At 38.4% G+C, this 22,601-nt stretch overlaps 2 protein-coding genes across 3 annotated transcripts; one reads left to right on the top strand and one right to left on the bottom strand.

The window, feature by feature from the left end:
• Positions 1-2,036: 2,036 nt before the first annotated feature.
• On the bottom strand, positions 2,037-3,142 carry LOC140270072 (D-aminoacyl-tRNA deacylase 2-like). Its single transcript, XM_072365147.1, has 3 exons — positions 2,853-3,142; positions 2,656-2,725; positions 2,037-2,557 (listed from the first exon to the last, which is right to left on the bottom strand). Exons 1-3 carry the CDS (start codon positions 2,961-2,963, stop codon positions 2,226-2,228), a joined length of 513 nt encoding a protein of 170 aa, XP_072221248.1. The 5' UTR covers positions 2,964-3,142; the 3' UTR covers positions 2,037-2,225.
• Positions 3,143-4,870: 1,728 nt separating this feature from the next.
• On the top strand, positions 4,871-10,709 carry nubpl (nucleotide binding protein-like). 2 transcript variants are annotated; one of them, XM_072365733.1, is made up of 11 exons: positions 4,871-5,051; positions 5,760-5,904; positions 6,914-6,948; positions 8,380-8,470; positions 8,560-8,599; positions 8,696-8,786; positions 8,881-8,974; positions 9,126-9,211; positions 9,317-9,437; positions 9,647-9,729; positions 10,448-10,709. In XM_072365733.1, exons 1-11 carry the CDS (start codon positions 4,923-4,925, stop codon positions 10,508-10,510), a joined length of 978 nt encoding a protein of 325 aa, XP_072221834.1. In that variant the 5' UTR covers positions 4,871-4,922; the 3' UTR covers positions 10,511-10,709. The 2 variants fall into 2 exon arrangements, with proteins under 2 accessions (XP_072221834.1, XP_072221835.1); XM_072365734.1 differs by lacking the exon at positions 5,760-5,904 and having other exon boundaries at positions 4,978-5,051.
• Positions 10,710-22,601: the final 11,892 nt, after the last annotated feature.

Below are 22,601 nucleotides of genomic sequence, written 5' to 3' on the forward strand. Positions count from 1 at the left end.
TGGAAATTCTGTTCCAAGTGGCATTGTGGATTCCACTGCTGATGACACATGAAGCAGTGTATTTTAAAAAAGAAGACCCATACATTAGCTGAGGTCACATAAGTCTGCTTCACCTTGCACCCCAGCTGTTTCCAGAATTACATCAAAATCTGGTGAGGGAGCTCCAAGTAACTTTAACAGGATAAAGCTGGAGGCTTAACTTTGGGAACTGAAATGGAAACTGGGACCGAATGCCAGTCAATTATCAATTATTCTTTGCGTTGATGGATGGCACACAAACAATTCCCAGCTAGTGTGTAAGCTGACATGTGTCTGTGCATGTGTCTATTTTGTGTTGATATGTAATGTAAAGTGACTGCATTAGTGAGTGTCTAGGTATTGTTAAATGTGTATGCTGCTGCCTTTACATGTTTGTCTGTGTCTCGATGAGTGTGTGTGTCAGGAAATGAGAGTTTTTGTGTACAGTAGTAAATGTTCAATTCAATTCAATTCAGTTTTGTTTATACAGAGCCAAATTACAACAATTGTCATCTCAAGGCACTTAAATAATATAGTCCAATTCAAGCCAATTGGAATTCAATTCGTTGTAATCATAATCCAATGAAATCCAATTAATTAATTTCAAAATAATCCAATTCATTCACATAGAGCCAATTCAAAAACAATATCCTAGCTAAGGAAACCAACAGATTGCACCGAAACTTGTCTTCAGTCCAATCTCCCGTCCTGAGCCTGAGGCGACTGTGGAAAGGAACGACTGCCTTTTAACAGGAAGAAACCTCTGGCAGAACCAGACTCAGGAAGGGTGGCCATCCGCCTCAACCAGCTGGGGTTTGAGAAGACAGAAAAGTGGAGGGAAAAACACCATAACAACATTCAAAGGATACCTGTTGGAACAGGGAAACACAAGTTAATAACCACAATAATGTCACATGTACATAATATCATTTGGGAATTTAAACAGGTAGAAAAAGAGAGCAAAGTGAGGAAAGGTGTGACAGATGAGGTCCCCCAGCAGTCTAAGCCTATAGCAGCTTAACTATGGGATGTTTCAGGATCACCTGAGCCATCCCAACTATAAGCTTTATCAAAAAGGAAAGTTTTAAGCCTAATCTTAAAAGTGGAAAGGGTGTCTGCTTCCCAAACATTTACTGGCGGCTCATTCCACAAGAGAGGGGCTGAGTTTCATCAGCATAACAATGAATATGTATGCCATGCTGTCTAATAATGTTACCTAATGGAAGCATGTATAAAGTAAAAAGAATTGGTCCAAGCACAGAACCCTGAGGAACTCCATGACTTACTCCGATGTATGAGGAAGATTCTTAATTTACAAGAACCTTTGTGTGTCTTGGTGTGTCTTTCTATGTGTTGCTTGTGTGGCTTTATAGTCTACTGCGAATTGTGTTTAATGTGTGTCAATTGTTTAAATGTTATGTAGTTTAAATAAGCTGAACAAGTTTCAATTTCAGTCATAGAACACAGAGATGTAGTATATTGGGAGCATAAATAGAAACTGAATTAAAGTGCCCTAATGATGACTTTGAAAACTGAATAGTATTTAAACACAAAGCTGAACAATACTGCATTAACTACGGCAAAGATTAAACACACCGTTTTAAATTAGTTAGTTTTATACTGGATTAAAGGTTGTGTTTCTGTGTCCTTGTTCTGTGTGTGATGTCACAATATGATAAAGACAAAAAATATGTCTGAAGTTGAGTGGATGAGTGTAATTCTATGCTTCTGATCAATGTATGGGCAAAAAATGGGGCATTGTTTTTCAACCAAACAAGAACACTAAGAAATGAGTCAACATCTTTGTGGTGTTTTCAAAGTGTTTCAGTCCATTTATTTCAATTCTGCAACTCTTAACTTATTTTGGTCCCATTCATGGTGAGAATGCTGTTATTATTCAATTTCTGTCAATGCTTTGAACAAGATTGAAAAACTGGTCTAAAACTTTCAAAAATGTCCAGGAACAAATAAATGTATACCATCTGCAAGACCGCAGCCACAGCATTACCTTATAAAAGCCCACTCTTGGCTGATTAAATGAGTAAATCATGCAACGCAGCTTTTAAGCCCCAGATGGTTCGGGGGGCCCGTTATTACCTCTACAGAAATTTTCAATTTGGGTGATCTTGTTGATAAATGGAATTCATGAGGGAAATATTAGACCATTTGACCTACTCTGGCAGGAGGACATTTTGACAACTATCATTTTAAAACTCCATTAGATGTGTGTAGGGTCCATTAGTGTCCAGTTGCAGCACTTGTCTGTTTCCATATGTCCCATGTTTCACAGTCACCTCAGCTGCACTCTCGACTGAAGCAACAGCAGCCGTCAGTTCCTTCTCACACAGAGAAATGAAAGCTTGGTAAAGCCGCAGCCCATCCTCCTTGTTGATGTTGTTGTGGTACTGCATGCCTTTGCCTTTGGCCTTTCCACCCAGTGTGGCCTGGGGGACGATCAGTAGGCTGCCAGGAAGCTCAGTCACTGAAACCATCTTCCCTGTGGTGGACTCACTCAGCCGTAGGTTCAACAATGTGGACATTAGGAAGAGCAAGGGCGCTATGTGAGCTCATACTGAGAAATTTTTACAAATAGAAATGGTGTCAGGTCATAGATCAAAGGTTTGAAAAGTTACGGACCCATCTTGGGCAGGATGTCCTCTGTGGCTCCTTTGAAGAAGCAGATGTAGATTACCATTCCTCTGCTGATCTGAAAGTCAGGCAGAGCAACAAGATGAATGGAATCAGCAATAGATGAACAAACATACATAATAGGGTTTAGAGATGGGTTATCTGTGATGTCTAACTGTACGTAAAAGAACAGTACACAGAGTTACCTGGACAAACTGAGCCTCTGAGTGCTCATCTGCGGGTTTAATTTGCAGCCTGGCCTGCAGACACTGCTGCAGCACCGTCCGAGCCGCAAGAGAGCAGCTTTTCGCCGTCATTTTACCTGCGTCTACTTTAAAAATGCGCAGAACAGCAGTCAAAGAGACATAAGTTATGAAAATTGAGAAATAAAAACAAAAAGAAGATAATTCACTGCTGTCTATTCAATTCAGTGAATTAGACGAAAAATCGCGTAACCGGCTTCCGTGTTATGCAGTTTGACGTTTGACAAAGAGGTTCAAAGCTGCGGCTTATTTTCGCATAATGTTCTTCTTTCGCTTTCTGTAAGTCTGGACACAGTGTAGCTCTCTGCTGCCCCCTACTGTCAAACAAACGTCCCTGCTACTATTACCTTTGATGTTCATTTTGTCATTAGACCTGAAGTTTTAAGAAAGCCCGACATTTCTGTAACTCTTTTTTTATTTATCTCATCTTACGTTTTAATTTTTTGTTAGATAGCCCATAACTTAGTAGTGCTTTAGTGAAATTTCATTTTCGTTTCATTTTCATTTATTTCATATTCAACCAAGTTGTCTTCTGCTCTCATAAATTTGGACATGTGCTACATATATTTCATAAGTCACTCTTCTCCTGACAGGATCTCTTAGATCTTCCTGTATATATTTACCATTCTTTCCACATGGTCTCCAAGTGTCACTTTTGAGGTCTTCAACTGGGTCAGTCCTGTTTTTCTTCCAAAACATCCACTGGCACGTGAACGTCTCCAAATACGGACTTCGTTGTTTGAAGGAAAATGTCTTTTATGTAGAACATGTCATGATTTGATAAAGAGACATTCTCTGGTGGTGCTAAGCCCTTTAGTAGAGCTGAGATATCTTCTACAACAAAAAGCCAGGGGTTGAGGGGATCTGCATTTGATTTAAAGTGTCCCCAGGCATAGATATGTCTTTCTTTGTGGAATCAATAATTTGTTCTTTAAACAAAGGAATTTCAGGTGAAAACACTTACAAGTGCATGTACCCTTCTATTTGGTGCACTCTTCAATTTGTGTGAACAATTCATTTTGCGTATAACCTTCTTAATGACCCTTAAACTCCCTCGTGAGATCCTCTTTGTCAGTCAAACTTGGCTTGGGCTTAGTTCTCTGTGAAGAACTGTTGCAAGTCCTGAATGATGTCTTGTCTTTGCCTGACCTGCAGCTCACAAAATGCACTGTGTCTGCGCTTTAAAAAAAAAAAATTCTTTGAACCCTTAAAGCTGTTCACATAACAAGATATTTTCTTCTGGCTGTTTCAAATTCTCACATTTTTCCACTTTATTTAGCAGAGCCTCTTTTGTTTCCTTGGTCTTGATTTTCATTTTCTCTTTTTTATATATAAAGGAGAGCATACCTCTCTCCTCTAAATACTCAAACCTCTTTCTAAATTCTTCTTGACCAAAGCCTGAAAATCTGGACTCACTCTGAGTGAGTTAAACAATGCAGGGCTGATTTCTCTACTGTACAGGCCCCATTATGCACAATTACAAGATTTAAAAAAAAACGCCCCCCCTGTTGGATACTGAAAGATCTAAATTCAAACTTTTATCTTGTTCAGAATCCTGCCATGAATAACTGCGTTATATAACTTGAGTATCAATCTTTCCACTGCATATTGTAAGCTCTTTCTATATCTAAAAATACAACAATCATCACCTCTTTGTTGGCAAAAGCTCTTCTGATGTTCCTGTCCAACACCTTCACTCAATCCATGGCTATTTCAGCCATCCTAAACACATTCTGAAATACAGAAATTAAGCTTTCGGTTCTAATCTGTATATAGTAATTGGCTACTGTAACAGAAATGTACCTATATAGAAAAAACATTTTCTCTTTGTGTTTCATTAAGTATTTAATTGTCTTACTTTAACTTTGTCAATAACTACAAATGGTTTGTCGTGCAATTTTGAATTAAAAGCAATTTATCGTAAGCTTGTCATCTTTACGAGCATGCGCAGTTCGCGCAAATCGGATACACAGCAAACTGTGAGTGAGGAGAGTTATTTAGCAACAACTAAACATGGCTCACTTTACATACAGCAGACTGTCCCATTTACTACGAATACCTATTAACAAACCTTCACTCATACAAAGTGGAACCGAGATAAAACACGGGTCTATGTGCTGTGTGCTGCTGAAACGATGCCAGGTAAGATTTTTGTCGATCTGCACAGCGTCAATATAATGTAGGCTAGCTAAAAGCTTGTTGCGTTAGCGTGAAGCTAACAACATGAACGGAAAGGTTCGAGATACAAAATAAAATCGAATAGAATTCTGAAATAAATGGACATATTATAAACATTCAAAGTGAGAACATGACTATATGTTACATGTATTTTTTAAAATGTTCCTCGCTTACTTTTGCCTTCCTTGTTACATGCATTTATCTAAACGTTTAGAGATTATTTTGAATAATTTAACCGGAAGTTAAACTTTCGAAGTGAACTTGTTCGTCTTTTCCTTTTATTTACAAAGTCGTAACTGACTGTATTTTCAGTGTACAGAAAGCCTAGAGATTTTTTGTTGTTGTTGTTTATAAACCATGAATACGTCACTGAGGATACTGTAGATTTTCTGAAGACAAAGCAATTGTCTGTGTTGGATTTTTACAAAGTCGCGGATCAAATGGTTTGACAAATTCCATGTTAGATTCTGTCAGTTTACCAAAGCCTTCATCCACAGTGTGAACACAGAGAGAACTGGGAAGTATCTGCTCTCTGTTTGGGTTTTAGGTCAACAAGGTTCTAGTAATCTTCAAGTTTAGGAACCAAAAATAAACCCAGTTTCTTTCAGCTTAAGCTCTCAGTTTTATCTCTGATTCCAATTCATTGTTTTCATCTTTGCTCATGTGACACAGAGGTCTGTGGACAGTAACGCACTGCAGGACAGACAGAAGCAGCAGATGGCCAGAGGGCTTCCCAAGCAAAAGCCCATCGCGGGCGTCAAACAGGTCATTGTTGTGGCTTCAGGGAAAGGTGGCGTTGGCAAGTCCACCACCGCAGGTATTGGAAATATTTCTTACAGAGACCGGGGAGGAATTTTTCAATATCAATTATATTTTTCCAGTGCTCAAAGAGCAAGGAATGGCTTTTCTTAAATAGAATTCTCTCAGGTCTGTCTCTTTGGTGTTGGTACAAAAACCAGGATAAATTCACCTGGTGAGAGAAGTGTTGACTTCTCAACAGTAATGTTCACTCAAGCCATAATTCTGCTGACAATAACAGTAAAAAGGGGGTTACCTCAACGTTTTGCTTACAGTTTGGTCTAGAGAAGAAAAAAAATGTCTCTTTACATCTCATAATCTTTTATTTTTCCTCAATAGTTTAGCTCAAAAGGTCACACTTTTGACGTTATGTCACAATCATTGATTTAGTAGTGATAATTTGTCTTCAGATTTTCCCGTTTTCTCGTTAAAATTAATCTATTAATTGATAAAGGAGGCTGGCTTTTTGCTGGGGGCTGCTCTGGAGCAATGATTCAAAGAAAAATTATGCAAAAGCTGCTCAATATCAAGACAACTGCTGGCCGCCCTGCATAACACAGTGAACCATCCTCAGTCAGAGGCTTCTTCAGCTATGCTGCAACGAAGCACATCACAGGAGTCTTTGCAATGAATTTTTCAAAATGACTAATTACTGTTTTAATTATTTATGCTGCAAAACATTTTCAATTTCTTTTATTAATTAAATGTTGTTGAATTGTATTAAATAATTATCACCACATGATTGTGCTGACAGAACTATTGTATCTTATGATCATTTTGCTTATACAATTAAAGAACTGACATTGCAACCCTACAATTCTTATCTAAAAGTAAGACATTTCTACTAGGGCTCATCAAATTCTACTTAAAAAGTAAAAGTTTGTCTGAGCATTTTCTGTAAAGAACGATAAGAAGAGACATCTCAAGTTGTAATCTTCACCAAGCATTTCAGTGATAATGGTTAATGAATTTGACTGCTGATCAAAAATATTTGTTAATATTTGATGTCTGTTTATCTGTCTCTGCAGTGAATTTGGCTCTTGGATTAATGGCCAATGACCCGGTAAGGAGTCCTTCTCATCCCATATGAGTTTTTGTTTCTCTGAAATTCTAATTGAAGTTAACGCTGTCGCATCACAGCGAGAAAGTTCCTGGTTTGAATCTCTGTCTTTCTGTTGAGTTTGGTTGTTCTCCTGTGCACACGTGGGTTCTCTCTGAGTACTCCAGCATTCACCAAAATTCGCACGTTAGGTTGATTGATGATTTTAAATTGACCATAGGAGTAAGTGAGTGTGCGTGGTTGTTTGTCCAGGATGTACCCTGCCTCTTGCCCAATGCCAGCTGGGATAGGCTCCCACCCCCTGCAACCCTGAAATGGGTTAAGCGGGAAGAGAAAATGGATGGATGGATTCTAAATAATCAGCTTCAAGACAAACCGCATTTGTCATCCCGTAATAAATGTGCTTTGAAGGGGAACTCCGGTATTTTTAAACCTAGACCTTATTACTGGCATGAATTACGTTTATCTACTCACCGAGAGCAGTTTGGCGAAAGTCTGCATCCTTCGGAAGCTTTTTAGAAAACTCTCAATCGGCATATATCCATATAACAGAGTGAACAGGGCACGGATGATGCGGCTTCTAAATAAGGCATTATCTGTCTTTATTTCACCAATACTTTAAGAAAAATTATTGAACGAACGTGTACTATAGGTCTGTTAGCTCAAAGGTGCTGTTATGTGGCTACTTGCAGCTATAGGAGAGCTAACAGAGGGATTTCTACACAGGCCCTCTACTGGGACCATTTGGAGCAGTTTATTTACTCCTGTCTCTGTGACAGTCGGCTAACTTCACACAGAGTTTGCTACTGCTACTTTTGTGCAACATGGCAGGATATTTGTCAAATTTTGACAATGTGAACAACGACTTTGAGTAAGATGGACGTTCTTACCAGAGTGAATGAGCTGTGCTGCAGCCATGCGTGTTGATGAAGTCGTTCCAGGAGAGGTGTGTGTAGAAATCCCGCCGTTAGCTCTCCTGTAGCCGCAAGTAGCCACATAACAGCACCTTTGAGCTAACAGAGCTATAGTACACGTTCGTTCATTCATTCGTCTTAAAGTATTGGTGAATTAAAGACAGATAATGCCTTATTTAGAGGCTGCATCGTCTTAGCCCCGTTCACTCCATTATGTGGATATACGCTGATCGCGAGTTTTCTAAATAGCTTCCGAAGGACGCTGACTTTCGCCAAACTGTTCTCGGTGAGTAGATCAACGTATTTCATGCAAGAAATAAGGTCTAAAAAACAGTGTTCCCCTTTAATATTACTGCAGATAACTTCTGCCAAATTTGAATGACATAGTATGAGCTTTTATGAAATCAGTTTTTACCTCTGAAACTCTACAGATATTGGCCTTCTGTCTCATGTAGATTCCTGCTTGGTGATGCCGTCATCCTCAGCTGTAAACTGATGGAATTTTCCCTCTCTCTCTCAGTCAAAGTCAGTTGGTTTGTTGGACGCTGACGTCTACGGTCCGTCGATTCCTAAACTGATGAACCTGAAAGGAAACCCGGAGCTCACTGACAGTATGCATAGTTTAGGGCATCTAAAGCTCTTTGTTATTGTTTTGTTTGATGTTCTTTAATTTGACTTTAACTTTTTTATATTCCTTCAGATAATCGGATGATCCCTCTCATCAATTATGGGGTCCCATGGTGAGTCGATCGACAATATCAGATCATGTTTCTTTGTAAAAAGTAACTAGCTTCTGGCTTATCTGTGACCTGTCCTTACTGACTCCGTTATGTCAGTATGTCTATGGGTTTCATGGTGGAGGATGTGGCTCCGATAGTATGGAGGGGTCTGATGGTGATGTCTGCTATAGAGAGACTGCTCAGACAGGTGAAAGCTGCACATTTCCAGCACATATCAAATAGTGAAGTTAAATTTAATTATATCACTTGATTTCGGATGACACAGAAGTTTGTGTTTGTAGGTGGACTGGGGCTCTTTGGACTATCTGGTGGTGGACATGCCTCCAGGGACAGGAGATGTCCAGCTCTCCATTACCCAGAACATCCCGATCGCAGGCCAGTCTTTGACATACCATTCTGAAAAAATTCATTGTGTTTTTGAAAATGCCCTCACTTGATCTAAGTGTGTTTACCTTTGCCAGCCAACACAAGTGGTTTTGAACTGCTCAGTGTTAAGTCAAGTCATGGGATGTTTCTTGCTGTGCAGGTGCAGTCATTGTGTCGACGCCACAGGATATCGCTCTGCTGGATGCTCGCAGAGGGGCCGAAATGTTCAAAAAAGTGAACGTGCCGGTAATGTTTGTGTGCGTTCTTGCAAAACAAAGAAGCTGTTTGATCTGTCCCCAGATCGCATTTAGGAAGTTTCAGGAAGAACAATTGATGGTTTTGTTCTTACAGGTTCTGGGTCTGGTGCAGAACATGAGCATCTTCCGCTGTCCCAACTGTAGCCACGAGACCCACATCTTTGGCTCTGATGGGGCCCGGAAGCTTGCTGACACTCTGGGAGTCAAGTTATTGGGTAAGTTCCACCCTCAACTGGGAGCTGTGTGATGTCATGATACTGCCACTGTGTAGATGATTTTATGGAAAGCTCACGGACTATTTGAAGTAGAAAAGACAAATGAAAATCTTAAATTTTCTGTTTCTGCAGATAGCAAATCAGTTTCTATTTTTTGGTAGGTTTCCTCCTCAGTGTCTGACTATGTATTTGCATTTGTGACCATCCAGGTGACATCCCTCTTCATCTAAACATCAGAGAGACATCCGACAGAGGACAGCCTGTGGTCGTCTCTTTTCCTGACAGTCCAGAGGTTTCTTTTCTATTCTGTTTTCTTTTCTTCTGTTAGTTAATGTTTACTCAATTCTACTCTGTTCTTGGTCCATTTATGTAAATCTATTATGATTCAGGATCAATTTCATCGTTTCATTCAACTGTGTTCTCTTACTCTCCCCAATCTAATTAGTTTTATTAGACGTTATTCTGCTTGCTTTTAAATTCAACATAGTTTTTATCTTCCTTTAAAACAACCACACTGACCAAAGTCCTGTATAGTTGGATAAAGTAAATAACTAAGTCTTATTTCATTTTTTGTTCTTATTAAACCAATACTAATTATTAACTACGAACAACAATAACATCAGTAGTAAAAGACCCTAAACAACATTAAGGCAGAGCACATAATGCAATCATCAGGATGTCATACTGAGCTAAATGCCAAGTAGAAGCGATGCGTCCTCAGCAGTGACTTGAAAGTAATGAGTGACTGAGTTGTACGGATGTGAAGAGGTAAACTGTGTCACAGGTTAGGAGCAGTCAAGATATCAGTCCAATCAGACTATTGAATATGTTGTAGAATAATACTACAGTAAAGAGGTTTGAAAATAACCCAAGTACATACAGATAGACAACTTTGTGTGGATGGTTTGAATAAAGTGTAGAGATTGTTGGATTCTTCAATTTTTCTTCAAATTTAGTTTGTTGCTTTTAAAATTGTTACTTTTATCTCTTTGTTTGGTTTTATTGTTTAGGCGGAGGCATACAGGAAAGTAGCATCCGCCGTGCTTCAGCGACTACAGGAAGCCAGTTTTTGACCGACGGCTTCAAAAGGAAATCAGCAGGTCAACAAATGAAGACACTTCATTACATATCGTGTATATATAACTTACACGTACACTCAAGATTCTCTGCTGTCATAACGCACAATAAGTTTGAAGCAGTTCACTTGCATGTAACGGTGACATTACTGTAATAATGAAGAAATGTAATATTTAATAAAGCAGTGAGCGTAAAAATGTCTGCTTTTAAAATGTTTTATTCACAAATTAGCTTTGCAAAGTGGAAGCAATAGTAGCTGTTTAAAAACATCTCGAATGGATTTCTGAAAACATAAAAATCAGCTGAGAACGACAGAAAGCAATAATGTGGAATAATAAACCTTTTATTAATGATAGTTAAGATTTTGTGTTTTTACAATATTTTGGCTCCGGTGATTCCTTATCTTGGGGAGAACTTCTCCAGCCTTAGAAAACACCCTCTCACAGGAGACTGAAGAGGCAGGTGTTGGAAATTCCCATTGACCTCACTTTGTGACATCCTCTTATACCTTTCTATATCATTCAGTCAGTGCGGTTACATGAGTGCCATCGGAATGGATTAATGGCTAAATTATTAAATTATTTAATTATTATTCAGTTCATGTAGACACTTTAATCTCACAAAAAAAAAAAATGATCAGGTTATTTTAATCTTAATCAGGTTACGACCCCGAGATAACTCGATCAAAATGTACACTGAACGTGCATGTACTCGACAGTGGATTGGATTGAGTGTTCTGCAATATGCTCAAGATTCTTTCCCGCGATCGTCACCCGGAAGTCGAAGGAGACGATATTACTGTTGTTGTTGCCGCCGACATCGGAAAGAAATAAACAAACGCGATGCACAATAGCGCATTCTCCATCGCGTTTGTGCCATAACCATGCTCCTCACAAATGAAATGTAGGGGGACGTAGCTTCATCTTGCTCTTCGTTTGCCATCTTACTCGAATGCTCTATTAGCGAAGTTGTCACACCCTAATGAAGTGCGGGCCCCGGTGCGGTCACAGAGTCAGGAGAAACAAGAACTCTTAGTTCAAACAAAAGTTTATTGGATAACAGAAAATCTCAGAGAAAAACTTGGCCTGGTGAGCAGGGAAGTCGGCCAGCAGGACCGGAACAAAAAAACCAAGGTACTCCAAGAACTGAAAATAATCCACAAAAACACTAAAGGTCAGGATCCAGGTTGTGAACCAAACAGGCATAACAAATATATTAACACACGAGCGAAGAATGGCAGAGAAGACCAGATATTTAAACTAACGTGGCAATCAAGGGAAGATGGAACACGGGCGAGTTAAGAACCAGGTGTCACAGCTGTGGCTGTGACAGAAGTGGCTCTATTAGAGATAGTTGAAACAAACATACAAACGTTACCTATTGTACCGGGGTATGACATGCTTTGTGCCAGTGATTCGATTCATTCACCGCCATATATCCAAGGATAACCCTTGCTCAGATAAGGAGCGTAACCCAACTATAACTATAATCGAGTTAATCTCATCACGTAGACCCACTGAGTGTGTATGTGGCCCAAACCCAATCTCTGTTAGGTGCCTCCTGTCTGAGAATGCTACTACATCTTCATCATTATCTAGACAGGGTTCATTCTGACCTTAAAAAAAAACTATTACATGCTTTTCTTGTGTATTTTTGTTGGTTTAATGGACACTTGAATAAAACCATTGCATATTGAAATCTAAATTGTATCCATGTAAACTGTATTTGATTTATAGTTTTTAACGTGTGTGTGTTTCCCTGACGGTTTGAAGAGGTCTCTGTCACTTCATAACTGGTCTTCACTTTCCAAAAATAAAAAGAATTCAGATCAAGTCCAAACAAAAAAGCAGTTTGGCATTGTGCAGTTCAACAACTGTCCAGCAGAGAGTGCAGGGTGCACATTGAACACATAAATCATGTTTTCATATCAGTCCAGCATGGTACGGTTGGCATCACTGCATCAAAACAACAGGGTTCCTCATGCAGATCTCAGCAGGGCCATTTCTGTGGTTAAAGTAGGTTGTCCTTGTGCCAGTTGGGGTTTCCTCCCACCATTCAGTTACATATATCTATGCTGCTCTGTGGTTGATTTGTATATTTATTTTTATGAATATATGCAATTTAAATGTGTGTCCATGGTTTTTCTGCTTTTTTTTTATTGATGCTTTGGGTCTCTTCGTTCAGTCATACATATCACCTTTTTTTTTTTTTAAATCAATACAAAATTTAGTGCAATGGGTTTTACATAAAATGCAATATACCCTCTTTCACTCCTCAAGCCATTAAAAAGTCAATAAAAGATTCAGAAAAACAGAGTGAGAAGCCAAGGTAAGCAGCACAATATAATTATAATGGATATAATATAATAACACTTACTATACTGAGTATGTAACACCAGACGAAATGAAACTCATTAGTTGTTACTTATTTGTAAATTTAAAGTTGTGCAATTGTATCATCAAAGATGATTCTTGCTACAACAGTGTTTCCACTGTTTCCAAGCTGCCTAAAATAGATACTTTTATAGATTTATAAAACCACTGCTGGTTGCTGAAAAGCGTGTTGGGCAACAGAAGATTATTTTGACCGCAGCAGTAATGATGGAACATGTAAATGTTTTCAACTGTCATGTGACTTTAAAACTGAATTAAGAATCACTAATCACTAAAATGACTGAGACGGAGGAATATAACTAACTTTTTTATTTTTTTTCCCTCACTCTGTCAGAAACTGTTGACCACAGCTGGGAAATTGTTTCAGTGTGTTTGTGCAGAACAACACCTTCTTCCCAGAAGCGCACACACATGAAAATGAAACATTGGGTGACATCACACTACTTTAACCTGGCCCTCGCTCTGTCTTAATGCAAAGGCTTTATAAACCTAATGATTTACCTGATGGGGACTTTGCATCTCAAAAATTGTAACAAATCCTTGATGTGACTTTGGCAGGGGCTGAAGTATGAGAGAAAACCCACACAGACACAGGAGAAACAACCCTAGCTAAACCGCAGGTATAATCTGAAAATCCGTCTGGTTTTACAGATTCCTTAAGGTCTTGAAAACCCCCCTTTCAGTTACAGCTCCATGTTTACACGATGCATCGCATCATTTCTACAGATTTATCAGCTGCACTCTCCTTGTGGTAATATCTCATTCTACTATCTCTGAAGTAGTAGGTTTGATGTGTTAAGAGTGAGTTACCACAGTCTTTTGAGGTGCTCTGCCAGTCTGACTCCCAAAACTGATTTTTAAAATTAAATATCTTTTTATCATTTATGTCTCCAGCTGAAAACGGAGCCCACCTCATTACCTCATTTAACCTTGTATCAGGAAATCAATTCTGTTTTAGCTGAAGAAATTCAGCAGGCGGGTTGGAAAAATAACGGGGAGGATTTTTTTCAAAGACTCTCACAAACCTTCAATTTAAATATAATCAGTGTATGTTTTATGTTCCAGGTTTGTTTTTGCCAAAAACAGTGAAGAGCAATGAAGAAACTTAATGATAAAAAAAAAAAGGGGAAATGTGGTTTACTTTTTCAACTTGCAGGAGTGTCTCTTTCTACATGTGATTCACCACTAAGCAGAAGTATGACTAAAACAGCAGAGTGAAATATATTATTGATTCAGGTTCTGTTAACTTGCCAGAGAAAAAATTAAATCTCGTTCTTAGATGAAAATTAATAATCTTTGCATTTTAAGGGAGTTCTTCTCATTCGATTAAAGGTTCTGTTTACTTGTTAGGGTCGATCTCTAAGCAGTGGAGGTGAGATGGGAGGCACTTTTGGTGTGGTGTCTTTTTACAACCCCACAATTATCACTTGCTGTAGTGGCTGCAAAGAGGTAACTTTTTTTTTAGCCTGAAAGCTTCATGTAATGCAAGGGCATAAGTTTGAATAGGGACCAGTCACAACCAAAGTTTGGGGAAGACAGAGTTGTACCTACCAATATTTTTGATAATATTCTAATATAACATTCTTTTTACATAATTCATTGAATATAATATTTTTTCACAAACTCAATTGTAGTATTAAGCATTTGTAGAGAACTATTTTTTCAACGTGCCCTCTCATCGCCATGTTCAGTGTAATGCTTAGTTTATACTTCTCCATAACTTCGACGTCATCATTGAGCATTCAAAGTTCTGCGTGGAGGGAACACGTTGCTCTGCAATTCACCATGCCGCTAGGGAGGTGTGGCTGTGTGTTTGTGTGGTTTCAGGGGTTATAACCGAATCTTTGCTTATTCTTCCAATTATTTTTATTCATTTTCTTGTGTTATTTATTTATCTATTTTTTTCATTGACAAACAAGCAGGGCTTCCATGCTGGATAATTGAATATTCAAGTAAGCAAAGATTGATTGGGTTTTTTTTTGTTTTTTTTTACCAAATGCCCTATCATTTGCTTTTAAAACCAAGTGGTTTTATAAGCAAGAGGAATAAATTAGTACAAGTCTTGTGTTAGTATAAAGGAACAAACAGAAAATGCACATGCTTGCTCATTTTCAAACAATACTGTCGTTTGTCATTTTGTTTTTGGAATTAGTTGCATTTTCTATTTTTGCAGCATGTGAGGGACCGAGCCAGTTAGACATGAGGACACAGTGAGTTTCCAGAAAAATGGGTTTTATTTGCCCCCCAAAAATACAAAAACACACCAAATCAACTAACTACACAGGGACCTTAAAAGAGGTCAAGTTAACAAAAATGAACTGAAGTCATTATAGCAACTTAACCAACAAAGTAAGTCCAAACTAACTGTTCAACAAAATCAAACTAACCAATCACAACAAACAAGGGGATTTAAATACTGATCAGACCAGTCTGACACAAAGAGAAACAAGTACTAACAAATAATCTAACAAAGAACCAAAACAGTTTAAATTAACTGTTTTAGTAACTAATTCCAATCAAACAAGATTAAGTAAATAACTCAGAAATCAAGGAAAATTCTAAATATTTAAGAGAAATAAATGCATTATCCCCCCCCATGATGCAGCAGTTCATGGTATGACCCAAACAGCTCTTCAGGCATGCCACACTGCTGCTCCAGAAGCCTCTCATCCAACAGGTCAACTGCCAAACAGCCTCCCCTGCACTGGTAAAAGAAAAAGACGGGAACAAAATTGAACATACAAAAGTCAACTAAATGTGTGTGCTACAAATAGAACTTAAGCATTTAACAAATATCAAATAAATATATGTAAAGAATAATGTGTCACAGCATATGAAAATATTTCATGTGAAAGTGTTGGTGCACAGAGTTACCGACCTAGCTGTGTGTCGGCAGGTACGGCCATCACACAGCATATTTCTCAAATTAGACTTTGTGGAGTAAAAACAGTTTTAATGTTTGCAATTGAAACACATTTATTCATGTAGTTTCAGAACCAGAAGACTCTGAGAGCTTTAGTGTTAATAGAATAAAATAGAATACAAATACTTTATTCATCCCAAACTGGGAAATTTCTTGTTAGCACTGTTTGCAGAGACCATTTGGCCCTTTTTTCATTTAATCAGATTTACTCACCCCAGGCCACCCAATAAAACCCATTCATACAACATAGGATAGGTGTGATACGATGAAAAATGTTAATGTTAAAAAAAGCATGTTTTTCTTTTTCAGCCATCAATGTACATTACATGTTTTGGAATTCTTAATGTTGAATGTGACTTTTTGTCATTGATCTTACTGATCTTACTTTCATGATGAAAAACCTTTTCTGGTTATTAATGTAAACTGAAATAGATTGTATTTGTCAGCTTGCACGGCATTTGTGTCAGTGCTCAGTCACTGTTGCACATTTGCATAATATGAAATAAACAATAACACACTCCAATGTGTGTGTGTCTATGTATAATGAGCATGTCACTGTGTGACTGAAAGTAAGTGAATGTAAATGTGGCTTTCACTGCATGAGTTTGTATGCTGCTCACATTTACATGCATCTCAAATATGTGTGTGAGTGTTTATGTCAGAAAACCAGTGACATTCTCCGTGTAAAAACTGCTTCTCCAAGGCATTTCTGCGTGAATGGGTTCAATGCATCTGTGTGTGTGTGGGCCTCAGTCAGCACTGAAACAAAACATAACTCCTCATTGTTATGAATACCATATTTTGCCTTCCCAAATAAGAGAAGAGATGAAGAAAATTAGTGAGAGTCAACTTTTACCTACTCAGAAATAAACAAGGCTGTTTTTCACTCTGCGCTGTTTGGAGAGCAGGTGAAACCTTTGATTTTGTAACAATAGCTGAAAAATGTTTGGAAAGAGAAGATGAGGGTCTGTGTGTTGAAACCATAGGCTTCGTGAAAATATGGACATACTGCCAAAACTGCCCTTGACACAACACATCACAACACCAGAAAACAATGACCTAGCGAACATCAAGAGGTCAATTCAAACCTTGGTCAAGATTATGAATTTTATTTGGGTGACTGCTCTTATATTATGTTTTAAATACATGATATATTATGGAAAGAGAAATTGTAGTTGTGTTCATTGTTTCTTTCTAATGTTATTGTAGCACAATTGAATTCTTTGCTCTTTGAAAAATCAAGTAAACAAACTGATGATTGAATGTTTTCAGTATATGTCTATAAACTCCAACATTGTACGTTTGGTTCCAACCAAAGACATAGCTTCCATGTTTCGCTCCACTTTTTCCATTTCAATTTTGCAGTCATGGACCCCTCATTTTACTGCAACAATGACTATGTGCAGAGACTGTTGGTAGATACACTTGTTTTGTAATCACAAGGTTGCTGGATCAAACCCACGCTCATTCAGTTCTCATGCTGACAAGCAGCACAACAATCACCCTGCAATTTATCCAGAAAACAGTTATTCTAGTCATATAGTTTGTCTCTGTGATATGCTTTTCTAGCTTCCGATTGCCTTTCCGGAGTCTGGTTCTGTTGGAGATTTCCCTCCTCTTTGCTGCAAAATGCTATTCAAGGGGAATTTATCTATCTGTAAGGTCTTGGTTTTTCGATGTAAAGTTTGAAGTGCTCAGGGATTCCTTATGGTGATTTCTGTTAAAAGTCAGTTAAAATTTTCAGAATGTGCTAATTTTTTTGCCTTTCCCTTTGAATAATAGTTGAGCTATTCCTCAGTTTTTTCCTGGCTACTGCAAAAATGATGATGCATAAGGAGTCCTGTGAGAGAAGTCAAACTATTGAAACACTTTGAACTCTCGTGTGACATAGAAGTGTCACAGCCTTGTTTGGTGGTTAAAACTGGCTTTACAGTTTTAGAATAGACTTTTCCTTTATTTGGTTCATCATGTTGGAGGTCAACGTCTCTCAAACAGTGTTTCTCAATTCTGGTCCTCATGACCCACTGCCCTGCATGTTTTTGATGTTTCCCTCCTCCACCACACCTGATTCAAATGAATGGCTCCTTATCAGACCACTGCAGAGCTTGATGACAAGCTCGTTATTTGAATCAGGTGTGGTGGAGGAGGGAAACATCGAAAACATGCAGGGCAGTGGGTCATGAGAACCGGAATAGAGAAACACTGCTCTAACACACTATTTGCTCTCCATGGACACACTCCTTCTTCACCTTGCAATTACTGCCCCCATGAGTGTTGCTTCATTACTGGGTGACGCAGCTGCATTGCTTGTGGCTGGATAAACTGCAGCAGCTGGTTCCAATTGTGCTGTGTCACTGTGTGTGTGTCTTCTTTTATTGATGTAGAATCTCTATACTTCTGCAGTCATTTGTCTTCTTTTTCTGTGAAAAGAAAGTAAAAAAATAAAAAGAAGAAAATAACTCATCCTCTCATTTCTCCTTCCCCTCCTCATATTCTCTATTAGGGCAATTCCTCGAGTGGTACCATTCTGTGTTTCTTTAAAACAGAGATGTAGAGCAACATGGGACTCTCATGGACAATGTAATGACCTCATAAATTCAAAGGTCTTTGTCCTTTTGGCACAACAGAACAGTATAATAAAGTAAAACACACAAGCTTTAGGCATCTTCCCAAAGGAGACAAAATTTTGTAAGTAAAATGCATAATTAATTTTTTTACAACCTGGCATATTTTCACATTGGTGTCAGTCATAGCTTTATGGTTTATTCTAACTTTGCACTCTCTACCTCTGTTGTAGGAATGGGAAGAATGAAGAGTCACGCAGAAGAGACTAAAGTGCAAACTTACTACAGGTTTATTTTAAAACCTTTATTTTAATGTAGAACTCCGGTATTTTTAAACCTTGACCTTATTTCTGGCATGAAATTATTTACTCACCAAGAAGTTTGGTGAAAGTCGGCATCATTCGGAAGATATTTAGATTACTCGAGATCCGCGTATATCCATATAGCGGAAGAGAACAGGGCTTTAACAATACAGCCTCTAAATAAGGCATTATCTTTGTCTTTATTTCACCAATACTTTAAGACGACTGAATGAATGAACGCGTACTATTGCACTGTTAGCTCATAGCTGCTGTGTTGTTGTTATTGGTTTCTATCGGGGGCTTATAGAGGGCTTTCTATACACTCGTCTACTAGGATGACGTCATCGACGCGCGCTGCTGCAGCACAGCTTATTTACTCCGTGCTCTGTGACAGTCGGCTAACTTCACACGTAGTTTGCTACTGATAGTTTTGTGCAACATGGCAGGATATTTATCAGATTTTGACGACGTGGACGACAACTTCGAGTACGATAAGACGTCCTTACAGGAGTGAATGAGCTGTGCTGCAGCGGCGGGCGTCGATGACGTCATCCCAGTAGACGAGTATGCAAAAAGCCCTCAGGCAAGACCCCTTACCTTACCTGCCTTAATAGTGTAAGTCGCTTTGGATAAAAGCGTCTGCCAAATACATAAATATTAACTATATGATTTAACAGTGAATTGCAAGTTGAACAGAAAAACCAAGTTATCTTCAACTAGGGTATTCATGAAATCAATCCAGAATATCTGAGTTTAGATCAGAGTTGTCTGGACAGAGCATCTCAGAGTAGAACACTTTACTTTTTTTTTTTTTACAAAATTACACGTTGGACAGATTTTAAGTAAATTTAAATAATTTTTTTGACAAAGAAAGTCTTTGACATCTGAATGGAATTTCCTTGAATGTATTGAGAACTTCTAAAGGTCAATTCACATTTTTAGGTTGACTTTCTTGAAAGAGCTGAAGCATGACTCCCCCATCCTGATTGTCTTTGGAGATGGACAGGCTGAGTTTTAGATTTAAATTGGCTGTAAAAAAAAGCACCACCAATTCACTTTTCATTTATTATTCCAGAAGATATTTTGTATGAAATAAATACATGCATAACTTACAGTTAAAATAGACTTTAATAGCTAAGAAAAGTATGCTATGGCTAACTCATGCAAACAAAAATAGAAAAATTAAAAAATGAAATAAACTACAAAAGGCTGGGTTTGTTGAACTTGCTTTGTAGTACATTCCTCTGGTGGCCACCTTCTGCAGACTCCGTGGTCCAGTTCTGATGAGTCCTTGCCCATTGTATGCACTTTCTGCATACATCAAGGGTCAACATAAGAACTCTGACTGGCCAGCAGCTACACAACCTCATATAAAAAAATCTGCAGTGAAGAAACTGCAGAGTTCATGATTTAAATGCTCAGAAAACAATGGTCATGTTCTTCTAAAACATTAATTTCCAAAGTTGGGGTATTGACCTAAAAGTGGGTTGCGGGGAATTGTATGTGGGTCACCAAATAAATTTGTTCTTTTTTGTTTCTGTTTGTTTTTATTGACAATTGGGAGAAAAACAAAGTATTAACTGCCTTATTTTGCACTTACTTTGTTTCATTAAGTTTAAATGGTGTAAATTCTACTAATGAGATTATAAAAACAATGAGATGCCATGTCAACTCTTCTGAGATTCATCTATTTCACCACTGCATTTTGCTTAATTACATGTAGTCAAGAATAAATGGATAGAAAAGATGTGATTTATCAAATGGCTATTTTAAGATGATGCTTAAGTGGCAATAAAAATAGTAATTGTCATGATTGCACTTGGCTGTGGTGTTTTGGTGTGTTCTGAGTTCCAGGTGGAGCCGAGCAGGTATCCATGAAGTCTGGGGCGGAGTTTGGACTGCTACTGCCAGCTCATCTGCGCTCGTTTAGAGTTGGCTTCTTAAGGCTCTGCAGGAGCTCTAGTTTTCGCCAGACTGTTCTCACTGTTTTTGTGGTAATCAGGCTGACCAGGGTTTAGAGAAAGTGTTGTAGGAGCTGTCGGTTTTGAGAAAGTGTTGTGTGTTTACTGTACCGCTCCCTGTGTTATCAGTTTAACCTTGCTTTTCCTGTGATCTTGGATATCTCTGCTGATCCAATTGCTGTGTCTGGACTGAAAACCAGCAAATATACCATTTGCCTGCTTTTGTACCTGCCTGCTCGTCCCACCGCCATCTTGGACAACCACACTGTAGTTCGATACCGCAGCCTGTAACACTCCCCTACCCTCGTTTCGTTGGACCCCTCCTCGAATCATAGACAGATCATTCATTATTGAATACTCCTGAATCAATCTAACTACTCCCTTTCTTCTTAGAGATAATCACCGTATTGGATTAGCCTTTCAACTCACTACTTCTAATAAACTATATATTTTTTTCCTTCTATACCTCAGTGTCAATCTGCTTTTGAGTTCCACCTTGTGTGAATGAGCTATTTCATAGCCGTCATAAATTTTTGTTCATGCACAAATTCTCTTTTTGAGTCTTTAAAAACTGGGTCCCCAGAAAAAGTTTTGGAAACGCTAAAAAGCTCAAAAAACGTCTAAAAGCTCACAAAAGTGCTTAATCAAAACATCCTTTTTTTTCTTTTTTGAGAGAGAGAGAGAGATTTTATTTTTCACTCTGGTTTAGAAGCTGTGCTGTTGCAGTGATTTCTTATATTTCTGACACTTATTTTATTATAACATCTGTTAAGTTGTCTGCAAGAGCATCTGACTGAATTTTCTAAAACCCAAATAATGCTTGGGGAAGAATACCTCAAATCCCTCAAATCAAAGTTGAAGATGAAACACTGGATGGAGCTTAACCGAAATCGGTGGAGTAAATTTCATCTATTTGATCACAATGAGGAATGTGTGATCACTATGGATGAGCTTGCAGCACTCAAAAGGACACAGCAAGTGTGTCGTATTCTGTTTCACCAATACAGGACGCTGACGCCTCTTTACCTACCTTTTAGAGCAGTACTTGTTAAGAACAGATGGTGTGACTGGGGCTGCCTTGATTTATCGATTTGTTTTTCAAAAAGTGACCTTAGATATTTAAACAAATCTTAATAAGCCTGTCGTCCGAGATGTTAAACTTCAGTCTACTTCATAACATGTTTAGGAGACTGGCCCAGGCCTAAAAGGGAAATGTAATCCTAAAAAAAATGCTTTAATATTGAAAGATATCCATTAAATATAGCTATTTATGACTGCTGACTGTCAGGGCTATGAAATAGCTGATACACAGAAGGCGGGACCCGAAAGCAAACTGACACAGGGAGATATGGAAAAAGAAACTGGTTTATTACTCGTAAGGGTGCAAGGTAGGTCCACAGAGAATCCAGTCCGATTATATCTTTAAGAAGAGGAGGAAGCATGTGTGCTGACAGAAGCAGTCCAGACTCCGCCCCAGACTTCCTGAATACCTGGGGTCCGTTTCACAAAGCAGGTTCAACAAATTCTGAGTCTAATCCTAAACTCTGAGTTGATCTACTCTGAGATAGACAACTCGAAGTTTCTGGTTACAGAAACGCTGATTTGAGTTAGTTTAGTCAATTCTGAGTAGTTTCACCTCCATTGATGCTGGTAAAAAGCCAGCATCAATGGAGCCCCAATTCGACGAGTCACCATGGCAACGGGGAAGAGGAGGGCTACATTTTTCACCAACTTCGAATTTGAAATCTTACTGCACTCATACGGCGAGTTTCAACAAGTTTTTAGAAAGAAGTGCAACACCGCTGCAGCTGCAAAAAGGGCGACGGCGTGGAAGAATATTGCTGCTCGGGTCAATGCATAAGTTTAAATGTAGTCCTTTGCAATCACACTAATATTACAGGGGAATGGTAGACTATTAATTTATTTAATTCATGTGCAATCCCT

Source organism: Leuresthes tenuis, unplaced genomic scaffold, assembly GCF_036924035.1.
Source record: "Leuresthes tenuis unplaced genomic scaffold, fLeuTen1.0.hap1 SCAF_15, whole genome shotgun sequence".
In the NCBI taxonomy this organism is placed as follows: Eukaryota; Metazoa; Chordata; class Actinopteri; order Atheriniformes; family Atherinopsidae; genus Leuresthes; species Leuresthes tenuis.